Genomic DNA, 13,051 nt, shown 5'->3' with positions numbered 1-13,051 from the left:
GTCCATAATGGGGTTAAGTATTATTTCATTAAAAAAAAGCCTTGTTTCATTTTTGTTTGCTTGTGTACTGGTCACGGTGTTAAATGTATTTCCTACAGTGGGTCATAGTCAAAAGCGTTTGAGAACCATGACTATAAACCCACAGTTGGCACTGTCTGTGTTTCTTCTGACACATCACATGTAACAATCCTGACACCCGACCTCAGGTATGTAGTCGGCCTGGTACTTACCCCCATTGTCGGGACCAGGGGTTTGCTAGATCTAAGTACCTTCCACCTTCACCTAATGCCCACTGCCCTAATCTGGTTTGTGAGAGAGTCTGGACTTCAGACATGATCTCTTCAGTGTTACTTCATTTGGAGATTTAAACTTGTTTTGAAATTATTTAAACTTAATTGAGATGAACAGTTTTAACACTTAAAATAGTTTTGTTGGTTTTGAATTGGGTATAGTTTCAAAAGTTATGTGTAATTTGGTTTACCTTGAATTCACCTTCTGTGAGCTCAGTTTTACTATCTCAAAAATTGCAGTATAAATAGATCAAGAGAAAATTTAGCAGCCTTTTTTCCTTGATATTTTTGTTCAGTTGTGTTATATACAAAATTAGTTCACCTCTAATGACGATTATGATGATAACAATTAAAGTTATTTTATTATTTATGGATGGCCTACTCTATGCCAGGCGCTCATAAAGCACTTTACATGTATTATCATTTAGTCCTTGCAGCCATCTGGTGACATAGCTGGCATTATCCTGAATTTATAGATGAAGAAGCTGAGGCTTAGAGAGACAGAAGACTTACCCAAGATCAAATAGCTAATAAGGGTCAGAGTTCAGATTTGAAATAGGGTTCATCCACCTCTGAAGTCTATCCTCTTATTTAACTATTTCTTGGATTCTGTGTGTGTAAAGACTATTTCATAGTTTTTTCATTGGATTTTAATGTCATCATCATACCCATCCATAATATTGTGTTCAGCATTGTGAAGTTTGCTATGAGCAAGAGGGTATGTTTGGGCATTGGTTTTATTGTACTTAATAAAATCAGTCAGTTAATTTTTTTCTTCTTTTACTTTATTACAGACTATCTGTCAAAAAACACCGAAGGACTCTCCGAAGTATGAAGTCTGTAAAAGGGCCTTGAAGGAAGTAAGCAAGGTAACTGTTGGGTAGCTCCTTAGACAGTAAAGCCCTCAGATCACTTGGAAGAGAATGTGTCTGGGTTTGATGCTGGAAACTGGTAGATTCTCCTAGTCATTTGCACAGCATTCTTTAGCTAGCTGAAAAACAAAACGATGTTTGCTACACTCAGATGAAATGTGCATTTTTACCGTGTCAGACAGTCTTGTTTTAAGGGCCTATAGATGTCTCATTTTTTTTTGTGGTGTCTGAGTAGCTGTTTATTTATTTCCCCATTAAATAAGTATTTATTGCATGTCAACTACTGTGCCAGGCATACCAGCCCTTGAAACTACGGTGATGGTTATCGGCTTTTTTAAAGTTACCTCATTAACATAAATTAAGGTGTTGTTTAAAGGGACTTGTTATAAATGAATATCGTATTATGACTAAAAGATGCCCCTAATGGCTCCTATATAGGAAATTACAAGGGTTTTAGATGCTCTGTTCTGGGAACTATGGACAAAGACCAACTATATGTTTCTTATTATAAATCACAGTGTCCCAGGCCATCACTAAAGGACTGAATGCATTCAGTTGTAGATCATTCATTATTTCTAATTACAGTGAATGCCCCTGAGCCTGGCCATCCTTGAAGAGTCACTGACCATCAGGTTCCCCCTAGATCAGTGCTTCTCAACCTGTGGGTTGTGACCCCTTTGGGGGTCGAACAACCCTTTCATAAGGGTCACCTAAGGCCATCGGAAAACATATAATTACATATTGTTTTTGTGATTAATCACTATGCTTTAATTATGTTCAATTTGTAACAATGAAATTGGGGGTCACCACAACATGAGGAACTGTATTAAAGGGTCGCGGCATTAGGAAGGTTGAGAACCACTGCCCTAGATGAAGGCTTCCCTTTACTAGTCCTATGCTTTGCAGTACCACTCTGCTTAGAATTTGCCTTTGACCTTGGTAATCTGCCTCCAGCTGCTTTGACTTGGCAATGAGGAGAAAGGTGCAGCGTGCCCTGAGGCTGGGTGAGGGTTTGGGTTGAGGCAAGCAGGAGGGACGGAGGAAAGGAGCAGACTGCTCAGGGACTAGGGACTGGGTCTGTGGGAGCAACCCGGGTGTGGAGGGTGTGATGTAATAACTCATGAAGGACATGTGTTCCTAGAAATTTTTAGGAGACTTTCCCCTCCTGTCTTCACTTCCTAATGACCCCACTTCTCACTGAGGACAGTGTCTTAACTGTGGAAAAGTGAATTCTTCAACCGTCAGAGAGGAGTCTGTGGAGCTTCCCCAGTGCTAATTACTTCCTGCGAGAGATCTGCTTTTGAAAGTGGGGTTTCTCTCCTGGATCCCTCAACCCTCCTTATGTTTCTGTGTTCCCAGTTGGTTCGACTGTGCAACGAAGGAGCCCGGAAGATGGAAAGGACAGAAATGATGTACACAATTAACTCCCAGCTGGAATTTAAAATTAAGGTATTTCCGCACTTCTTCATAAACAGATTTATTACTGCTCTTGCTTAAGTCTTCTGTAAACATGAAGACAGTCGAGGGCAACAGAAGTGGGTAGGATTTTATTTTTCAAAGAAGGACCATCCATTGATTAGAGAGAGGCTGGTAAAGAGAATAGCAGATGCTGAGGGAGATTCTATTCTGCTTATGCCGGATAAAGCGACCTTCCCATAAACCACAGTTAGGTATTATCTGACGAGAACATTTTTTTTTCCCCCCCAGGAAGCCAGCAAACTCGGGAAAAAGGTAGTTAAAAATAATAGAACTTGCCCGGCTGGTGTGGGTCAGTGGTTGAGCATCGACCTATGAACCAGGAGGTTATGGTTCGGTTTCTGGTTGGGGCACAGTGCCTGCGTTGTGGGCTTGATCCCCAGTGGGGAGCATGCAAGGAGGCAGTGGGTCAATGATTCTCTCTCAAGATTCATCTTTCTATCTCTTTCTCCCTCTCCCTTCCTCTCTGAAATGAATAAAAATACATTGTTAAAAGCGAATAGAACTTTAGTATGGAAAGGAGCTTTCTTTCAGATTCTCAAAGTGTCCTACAAAACAGTGGTGTCGTCTCCCAGGAGCTGGACCGTGGTGTGCTCCCAAATCAGATAAGGACACTCCTTGTCCAGTTTGCAGAAACAGATTGTTGGTGGATTGTTCTTTGCAAATTTGTTTTTCTCCCATAATTCTTTATTGACGATGTGCTGCCCGTTACTGCTTGTCTGGCACTGCTCAGGGGCAGATGACAAGATGAAAAAGGAAGAAAATGACAGTTAATGGTTGTAAATCTTGGCCACGCTCCGTCCTTTGGTTTAAAGTTGAGTTCTCAATGGATGTGAATGATCAGGATTGGCGTTCTGTTTTGTTTTATTACATGTAAATTGTGTTAAGCAACTTAAAATGACAGGCCTTTTTTAAAATTTATATTTAATTTTTTAAATATATTTTTATTGATTTCAGAGAGGAAGGGAGAGGGAAAGGGAATCATTAATCAGCTGCCTCCTGCATGCCCCACACTGGGGATCAAGCCCGTAACCTGGGCTTGTGCCTTGAGCAGGAATTGAACTGTGACCTCATGGTTCAACGCGTAACCACTGAGCCCTGTGGCCCGGGTTGTTTTTTGTTTCTTTTTTTAAAATCTTCTTTTTAAAGATGGCAAACCCCTAACCATTTGTCTTTTTAAAGATGGTAAATTCCTTCCCTAACCATATTTCTTTTTTCTTCCTCGCTGAAAATCAATTGATTTAAAATATCTTTAAACTTTATTTTTCTAGAATGCAAAATTAATATGTAATTGAAAAAAGCTTACCCCAGGGGTCCCTAAAAGTAAGTGATTAACATCAATTGAGTTCATGAGTTTAACAAGCACCTTATTTGTGGAAAGCAGTAGGAAGAACAAAAATGTAATCCCTGTGCTTGGGAAGCTTACAGTCTCACAGAAAATTACAGAAATGCAAAAAAGTTAGTAGCAAAGCCTGCAGCTGTCACAGTAGATGGGAGACTGGAAATGGAAAGGATAATGGTCAGCTCTAGGAGTGAGGGATGGAGGGATGGGGAGCTTGTATCAGGTAAGGCTTCCTACTCCAAATCCAAGACGTAACCCAACATGAAAAACTCCAAGGCATTAAGAAGTCTTTGGACTGTAGAAGATAGTTTGATATTTCCTCAAAAAGTTAAACAGAATGACTACATGACCCAGCAATTTCACTCCTAGGTACATACCCAAGAGAACTGAAGACAGTTGTTCATATAAAAACAAATGGTCATGGTAGCATTATTCATTATAGCCAAAAACGTGGAAACAACCCAGATGTCCATCAACAAAATTGGTGAGGCGATAAACAAATTGTGGTATATTCATACAATGAAATAGTATTCAGCCGTAAAAAAGAAAAAAGTCCTGATACATGCCACAACATGGATGAACCTTGAAGACATTATGTTAAATGAAAGCAAGCAGACTCCAAAGGTCACATATTGTGTAATTCCTTTTCTATGAAATGTCCAGAATAAGCAAATCCATGGAGTTAAAGTAGAATCACGGTTGCCGGGGCCTTGGGGAAGGGCAAAATGGAGAGTGACTCAAGGCATACGGGGTTTCTTTTTAGGGTATTGAAAATGTTCTGGGATTATGTAGTGCTGATCATTGCACAACATTGTGAATGTACTGAAAGCCACTGAATTATATGTATACCTTTAAATGGTTAAATGATCATTTTTCTCTCAATTCATAAAAATATATATTTACTCTTCAGCAGTTCTTTCTTGCCTTGCTGGCTCATAAAATTAGTTCAATTTTATACTGAGGCTAGTTTTCTAGGATGCCAAATAACACAAAAAAGGATGAAAAGTCTTTTCTCCATAGGACTTATATCAGTACCTTTAGGGATATATTTTTATTCATGAACTTTTTTTCTAGTTTTTTATTGACACCTGAATTTTAGTCTTAGAGTTTCTTAATTCCAGGAATTCACTTATGCCCATTTTGGGTTCTTCAGATTCTTTTCTCTTGGACATTTTCATAGTTCCTTTTTCTTCTTTTTTTTTCAAAGAATGAGTTTCATCTTCTAATAAATTCTGAAACAAAAAAAAAATTTATAATATCGGATTTTTGTTTTCAAAAGAGGCATAGACATATTGAAAGCCACTGCCCATTTTAGATATTCCTTAGATAGTGATTTTTGCCTAGTGGAATATGAGGAGCCTAAAAAAGTCAATGTATTTTAAAAACAACAAACTAGTTTTAAAAACTTTCTTTCCCCCGCCCCTAAACGAAGAACTTAACCTTAAAACTGTCCTTGGTTCATACTGTAGCGTTACATGCAACAGCAAGATAGCACTGTGTCCCCAGTAATTCCATACCTTCAGCAGGACCAAACCTGACACCCAGTTCTTTGCGGTGACCTCTTGTGTGCTGGTGGGGTTCCCCAGAGTGGTCTCAGCCATCTTTGTCTGTCTGTCTTTTAAGTTTCAGCCATTCCTGTTGGATAATTGTCTGATTTGAGATTTGGGTCTGGAAACTATGAACTCCCTTAATGGCAAGTTTGGAAAGTTTGAGGTCAGCCATAATGTTTCCTCTTCCTTTTTAAATCTTCAGGAAAACAGTACATAACTGATGAGCAACCTGCTTATAAAAGTTCTTTATAAAGTAAAAAAAATAAATAAAGAAAAGAAAAAAGAAATCCTCTTAGCTTTCTTATTTCCTCCCTAATAGCCTCAATTTCCTTTAGCTATTTTTAATCATTATTCCCTGAAAAGGATGACATTTGGGTGCACTAAGCTACTACAGTTATGTTTTGTGTGTCTAAGAACTTCTGCTTATTTTATGGATGCAGTTTTTTAAATCAAATTTTTGACAGTAAGCATTTCTGGTAACTTAAAAAAAAAAAAAAAAAGAGCTCTCAAGGGTAAGGATTATCCCGTGGTTTTGAGAGTTTTCCAGTCGGAAACTGGAAACTGAATTTTTTAAAAACTATGTAATTTCTTGTATCCAGCCTTTTCTATGAGATTAAGATGGATTATTTTGGGAAAACCTCATTTTCCCCAGCCAGAAAAATGGCATGTTGCTTTCAGGGATGAACTTCCATGGGGAAAACTACCATACATTTAAGAACAGGTGTTCTTCAGAAGATGGCTAAGTAAATAATCGGCTGACAAATCATACATTTAAGAGGATTTTTTTTTTTTTCCTTTTGAATAAAGTCTACTCAGTTCATAAAGGAATGCAGGCTTTTATATTGGGCTCTTGTTAGCTACAGTTATCTCCATTTTCCTGTATGTTTAGATTCTGGTTTGTGATATTTATATTTAAAGTAACTGCAGTTGATACTTACAGATTTCATTTTGAGGCCTTTCAGTGTTCAGTGACTCCTTTCTTGATCTTCTTTTTTCAGCTGAGAGTTAATGGAAGGGCAATATAATCCTTTCTGGTTGACCCAATAACATTTTCTCATTGAGTTTTAGTTACGTGTAGGCAAGTTAATTGTTTTTATATTGGAAAATAAATTGTTGCTCACTTTCTACGGGAGAATTACTGTACTTCTCTAGTTATTATATTTTGTTATAATGTGTCTATGAAAGAATTATGCATGCCATATGTGCATACTGTGTTTGCATGTAAGCTTTATGTTTTAATCTCCGTCCTCTTAGACGCTCTCTCCTTTGGCCTTGGTGCTGAGTTCTTCTCTGTTTGTAGCCTTTCCCTCTGGTCTCCTCTTCGCGGTGGCTGGTGAAGAGAGGCGAGCTGACAGCCTATGTGGAGGACACGGTGCTTTTCTCAAAAAGGACGTCCAAACAGCAAGTCTACTTCTTTCTTTTTAACGACGTGCTCATCATCACCAAGAAGAAGAGGTAAGCAGCCTTTGTGTCGCTTGCTGTGTATCCGGGTTCCAAGATCCGCAACTCAGATGCTTGTTGAAGGTGATCGTCCTTTCAAAGCTTGAGATGTGAGGTGTATAGTTTTTACACGTGGACTCACAGGAGCGTCTGTGCTTCCTTTTCTTTAAATTACCTGTTCAGTTAAGACTTGAGTCTTTTGCGGTGTGCAGAGCCACTGTTGTAAGCATTTGATTCATTTGTATCTTTGAGTTCTCATATCTGTGGGGAGGCAACACTCTTATTATGCCCAATGAGCATTTTTCAGATTTCTTCTCCATAGAGCCTTTCCTCTGGTGGATACGGAGCTAGAGTGCAAGTCTAGTGCTTCTTGTACCTTAATCTAAAATCCACTGCTCGTAATGATTGTTGGTCTAAAACGTTTCCCCGTGACTGGGAAGATGCTGGCGAGACTCTAATACTCTCTCCTTAAGGGAATAGAAAGTAAATCGTCTGTTGGCAGCGTGTTTATGCCTCTGACTTCAGACTTCTGGTTGTGTGTTCATATCCTGCTCTGGGGAGATAACCAGAAAGGATTCTTTTTTTTCTTTTTTTACAGTATTTGTTCTATCTGTCCCCACTACACACACATACCCACATGCATACACTCACTCACTCTCCTTAGCTCTTCCCGCAAAGAATTGGCGGAAACATTCTTCATTAACTATACTCAGGGTATGTAGGATTGTAAAATATTTTCCTGCTGGTCCTTCATAAACATTCCATCGTTTCCAGAATGTGAACTTAAAAAACCATAAATTTGTGGTGTGTTATTTCCACATATGAAGGCAAGCAAGTGGGCAGAATTGTTGGCATAGAATAGAAGTAGGGGTGGTTCATGGGGTACAGTTTAGACAAGGTGAAGAGAATCATGGAAACAGGCTTCTAGGAATATGTAAAATAAATGTTCACATTTGTCAGAAATATTTATTTAAATCCTACGTCTGAATAGCTGACATTTTAGCTGAAATATTCAAACTGCCCTGAAGAGCATTATGCTAAGTGAAACTGACCATGCAGAGAAAGACAAGTACCATACCATTTCACCTATATGCAGAGTCTAATGTACAAAATAAACTAACAAAGTAGAGACAGACTCATGGATATAGAGAACAGACTGACAGCTGTCAGACAAAGGAGATTGGGGGCTGGGTGAGAAGGGTGAAGGGATTAAGTGAAGAAAAAAAAAAGACTCATGGACACAGATAGCAGTATGATGATTACCAGAGAAAAAATAGGGTGGGGGAGGCAGAAGAAGGTATAGGGGAAATAAATGGTGGTGAAAGAAGACTTGGGGTAGTGAACTCACAATATAATGTACAGGTATGTATTGTAGAATTGTATGCCTGATACCTATACAATTTTAATAACCAGTGTCACCCCAATAAATTCAATAAAAAAATAAGTTTGAAAAAAAAAAAGAAAGAAAGAGAGGTTGAGTTTTGCTTTTTGTTCCTTATAATCAGACTGTGTTATGAATGCTTTTAGCTGCTTGGAAATCTAGCTGAAATGAAAACTTTGAATGGTCTACCCTGAAAAGCCATAATACATCTATGATAAATATATAAAGATGCTGATGATTATTTTTCTTACTTAGGAAAATAGTGTTCCCGTATCTTTAAGAAGAAATGATTTATCGTACCTTGGGGCAGTTTAAATAGTTCTAGTAGCTAAGTAAAGTTTATAAATAAAAGATTGGAGCAACATTATAATTTGTGTTCTTATGTTTTGTTGGTTTCCTATGAGATAGCATGTTTTTTTGGCGTCCGTCGAGATGTTTTGTTTTTAGGGAAGAGTAATTATATAGATGACTCTTCACATGCCCGAACTCTTGACTTTTAACATCTTCCAGCTGTTGAAATATTTGTTCTGTCTCAAGGGACCAAAAGCTTTACCTAAACTTTTTATTTTAATGATAAAGTATACCAAACCAATTTTAAATATAATGTAGTAGTCTTGATTATGATGTCTCTGGTGACTTGATGAAACCATTAAGGGTTTTTAAGCCAGTATAGTACAACTTTTATTCTTGAACTTGCATACAGCTACCCAATAAATACAGACTTTTGAAAGTTGGAATTAAGGTGTATGCAGCATATGCCTCTCTCCACAGGAGGTTTTGCCATTGCATTTAATGTTGCTTTCCTAGCTCTCCCACATCTATTTGCTCGAGTATGTTTGAGATTGTAGTGTTGTCAAAGGAAGAGCAAAACATACAGTTCCAGTGGAGAGGGCAACGGGAGTGGCTCACTTTGCCTTTCCCGAAACTAGATTTCCTTACCCTTGCAATGAGCTCTTCATATTTCTAAGGTGCCCTTGACCCAGAGAATGGCATTGGGAGGCTCAAGTTGTTTATGACCTGAATAGGTGGTGAGAGTGACAAGCAGAACAGGGGCTCGATAAACAGGCTTGGTTAAAAATGTGCAGTATGCACAGCCCTATTTACTCTGCAGCTTCAAGGAGGCAACTGCAAATGCTCCGCATGCCAGAGGCAGCAGCGAAGGAGATAGGACGAGTTTGGACCAGGGGGATAGTGTAGGCTTGGCCACGAGGTGCAGATAAGGAGAGCTACCTGTGCCAGCTCTGCAGGCCTTTCCACCATCCCTGCCTCATTATAATTCCAGGGTTCAGTCAGGAGCTCAGCTGCTGGGTCTCCAGTGGTTTCAGCTTCAGGGAGGCTCCCAGGCTCCCGGCAGAGAGAGCTGGGGAGGAGAGCCACTCTTCCTCCTCCTCCCCGCCTGGCAGATGGCTTCTGCTGAGCAGATGGCTGGGGTGTGTGGCCACCTCGGTGGTGCAGAGACCATATTACTGCTAGTGCTTGCAGAGCGGTCCATGACCACGGGCTGTCTTCTAGGACAGGAATTTTCTCTTTTTTTTTTTTTTTTAAGAATATTAAAAGGAAGTTTAAAATTTCTATTTGCTCTGGGCTGTTTGTGAGTCACTACAGGAATAGTCTCTTGCACCGCATTTCAAAAGGATCAGTTTGTTTGGATGAGAAAGTGAAACTTTTGGCCCTTGCAGCTTTCATCGCAGATTACCTGGGAACTTTGGGAGTAGAATTTCCAACCCAGCAGAACAGAGACCTGAGGGCTCTGTGTTGGGGGACTGCCCTGTGCTCTGTGGGGTGTTACAGCAGCTTCCTGCTGTCTACCCTCTGTGTGTAGCAGCACTTTCCTTCCAGGCGTGACAGCCCAGAATATCTCCAGACATTGTTGTATGTTCCTGGGGGGGCGGATTGCCTCCAGGTGAGAACCACTGCCCTAGCCCAGTGGTCGGCAAACTTGTTAGTCAACAGAGCCAAATATCAACAGTACAACGATTGAAATTTCTTTTGAGAGCCAAATTTTTTAAACTTAAACTATATAGGTAGGTACATTGTTATTAACTTAATTAGGGTACTCCTAAGCTGGCCTTTGCTAAAAACGTCCTCAATCAGATTGAGGTATGTTCTCTGAGGTCGACCCCTTCCAACTCTCCCATCCACACTCGTCTTGTATACTTGTTTCGTCTATCTGCTTTCGTTCATCCTCTCTCTGTGTCCAAACCATCTCAACATACCTTTCTCAGTCCTCGACACTACATCTTTCACTCCACAACGCTACTTGTACATGCGCACCCGCCCGCACGTGGCATTTTGTGGAAGAGCCACACTCAAGAGGTCGGTTTGCCGACCACTGCCCTAGAGTGATGTCAGGCTGTCCACCAGTGTTGCCTTTAGTGTAGTTAGTGAAAGTGTGAAAATCGACCAGACCTGACATAGCAGTAATCTTTTTTTAAAATATATTCTTACTGATTTCAGAGAGGAGGGGAGAGGGAGAGGTAGAAACATCAATGACAAGAGAGAATCACCAATCGGCTGCTTCCCATATGCACCCCATTGGGAATCGATCCCCCAACCCAGGCATGTGCCCTGACTGGGAATCGAACCATGACCTCCTCATTCATAGGTCGATGCTCAACCACTGAGCCATACCAGCCAGGCTGAAATTTCTTTTATTTTTAAAAGACATGTGGTTCTTGTATTCTGCTCCATTATATATTCATTTTTAAGTGAAATTTTAAATTAATTTTTGCAAAAACAACCTGGAGCTTGGTTTATCACGTGGCTTTATCTCCTCTAGAGTTTTACCTATGGAATACAACCAGATTGTTAAGACTGTATTTGCAAAACGGTGCTCTATAGAGGAAGTTTTTTGTTGTTGTTTGTTTGCTTTATTTTGTATTACTGTAATATACCAAATATTTGTACAACTAATATTTTGAGCTGCAAGTAAAAGTATACTCATTGAAAGGGTTAACCAATAAAAATGTTGAACTATCACATGTGTGTGTGTGCGCGTGCGCGCGCACATACATACACACAATAAGAAGTTGGGTGAGTTTGGAAAACTTCATTCTTCTTTGGGAGATTCACTATTAGACCACTTAGAAAGCTTTTGGCTGCGTGTAACAGAATTCCCAAATAACAGTGGCTCAGACACTAAAGGTATTTACCTCTCTCTCCAGACATGAAGCCTGAGGGTGGTCAGTCCGGGCCTGGTGGTCACGTGTAACGCAGCCCGTTTCCATCCTTCAGCTGCTCTGTCCTCTGCTCATGTGTCCTCAAGGTTGCGAGAGCTCCTGCAGGAATCGTGATTTCATTCGGCCATAGGAGGGAGGCGAGGGTGAAAATCAGGCTGACTCAGGGCTCTGTGCAGGTGGCTTTTCTTATTTTTCAGCCCAGGAAAAACTTTCCCAGACAGTCCTCAGAAGACTCCGGGAATCGCATGGGTTGGTTTTGGGTCCCAGGACTTGTTATAAGGGAGGCAGGGAGAGCCAGCACATGATAAAGGGGAGCAGGAGAATCATGACTGTTTTGGATCAGCCACGATGCATCCCCTGGGGCTGGCACGCTGGGAGTTGATGGACAAGAAGCAGGGGAGGCTGGCAGCTGATTAGATAACAGTTCCAGCCACAGCTGGGAAAAGCTCTTCTCCGCAGAACACCAATTACATTTGAGTAGTTTGGGAAATGGGAGGCTCTTTGAAAGAACCAGCGCTGTGCCTTTAGGATAGATGGGGTTGGGGAGTATTGATTTCCAGGGAGACAGAAGTGATTGGAGATTTAGGACCCGCTTCCTTTTGGCTGGTGGTAGTCTTCCAGCTGGGATTCATGTGTCTTTGTGGAGTACCTTTTCCCTGCCGCCAGCCCAGATGTGCCCTTCAGCACATCTGGAGCAGATAGGTGGGTGTGGTCTGGGTGTTGGGGCACAACACCAAAAGAATGCTGAACTCTAGTCTGTTCTTGTTACCTGTAACAGTAAAGGTAATTATTTCCGGGTTTGTTTTCTTGTCCTGAGTTCTCTACCATAAATGATTTAGCCATGATGTTTTGTGATGTTACCTGTAGTTACATGAGGAGTAATGGTAATTGTAATAATGATGATAAGAACCCGTGTTATTAAGCATGTGCAGTATGCCAGTCACTGAGCGCAGAGTGCATAGGCAACACTGAGTTTTCACTGCAGCCTCACGTTCTTTTCCTTTTACAGGGGAGAATACCGAGGCAGAGACACAGCATCTTTGTCAAGGTCTCTCTGCAAAGCCAGGATTCTCATGTGTCTGAGTTTAGAGCTTCCTCTCTACATTTCTTTGTTCATTACTTCTTTAAAAAAATATTTTTTATTGATTTCAGAGAGGAAGGGAGAGACAGATAGAAGCATCAATGATGAGAGAGAATCATTGATCAGTTGCCTCCTGTACGCCCCTTACTGGGGATCGAGCCTGCAACCTGGGTATGTGCCCAGACTGGGAATTGAGCTGTGACCTCCTGGTTCATAGGTCGATGCTCAACCACTGAGCCACACTGGCTGGGCTATGTTCATTACTTCTTGACTTCATTTTTGTAGAATATTTTCACTGTTCCCTTTACTATAATGTCATTGGGGAAAACATCGTAGAAACTCGCACCTTTTTTTAAAAAAATGCATTTCTTTATTGATTTTAGAGAGGAAGGGAGAGGGAGAGAGATAGAAACATCAATGATGAGAGAGAATCATTGATC

General features: G+C 40.5%; 1 protein-coding gene across 7 annotated transcripts in view; it reads left to right on the top strand.

Annotated features, from left to right (window-relative positions):
- The window catches only part of ARHGEF26 (Rho guanine nucleotide exchange factor 26), a 112,128-nt gene that overhangs the window by 75,645 nt on the left and 23,432 nt on the right, over positions 1-13,051 (top strand). For 3 of the 7 annotated variants that reach the window (XM_036348804.1, XM_036348801.1, XM_036348803.1), the window contains 3 exons: positions 1,085-1,159; positions 2,522-2,611; positions 6,831-6,985. In XM_036348804.1, coding sequence (XP_036204697.1) covers positions 1,085-1,159; positions 2,522-2,611; positions 6,831-6,985 — 320 coding nt within the window. Of the gene's footprint in view, positions 1-1,084; positions 1,160-2,521; positions 2,612-6,784; positions 7,055-13,051 lie in introns of all 7 variants that reach the window. The other 4 variants (XR_004973964.1, XM_036348802.1, XM_036348807.1 and 1 more) reach the window with 4 other exon arrangements.

The sequence above is a fragment of the Myotis myotis genome, unplaced genomic scaffold, assembly GCF_014108235.1.
Source record: "Myotis myotis isolate mMyoMyo1 unplaced genomic scaffold, mMyoMyo1.p scaffold_m19_p_2, whole genome shotgun sequence".
NCBI lineage: Eukaryota > Metazoa > Chordata > Mammalia > Chiroptera > Vespertilionidae > Myotis > Myotis myotis.
This window is presented reverse-complemented; position numbering and strand designations above follow the sequence as displayed.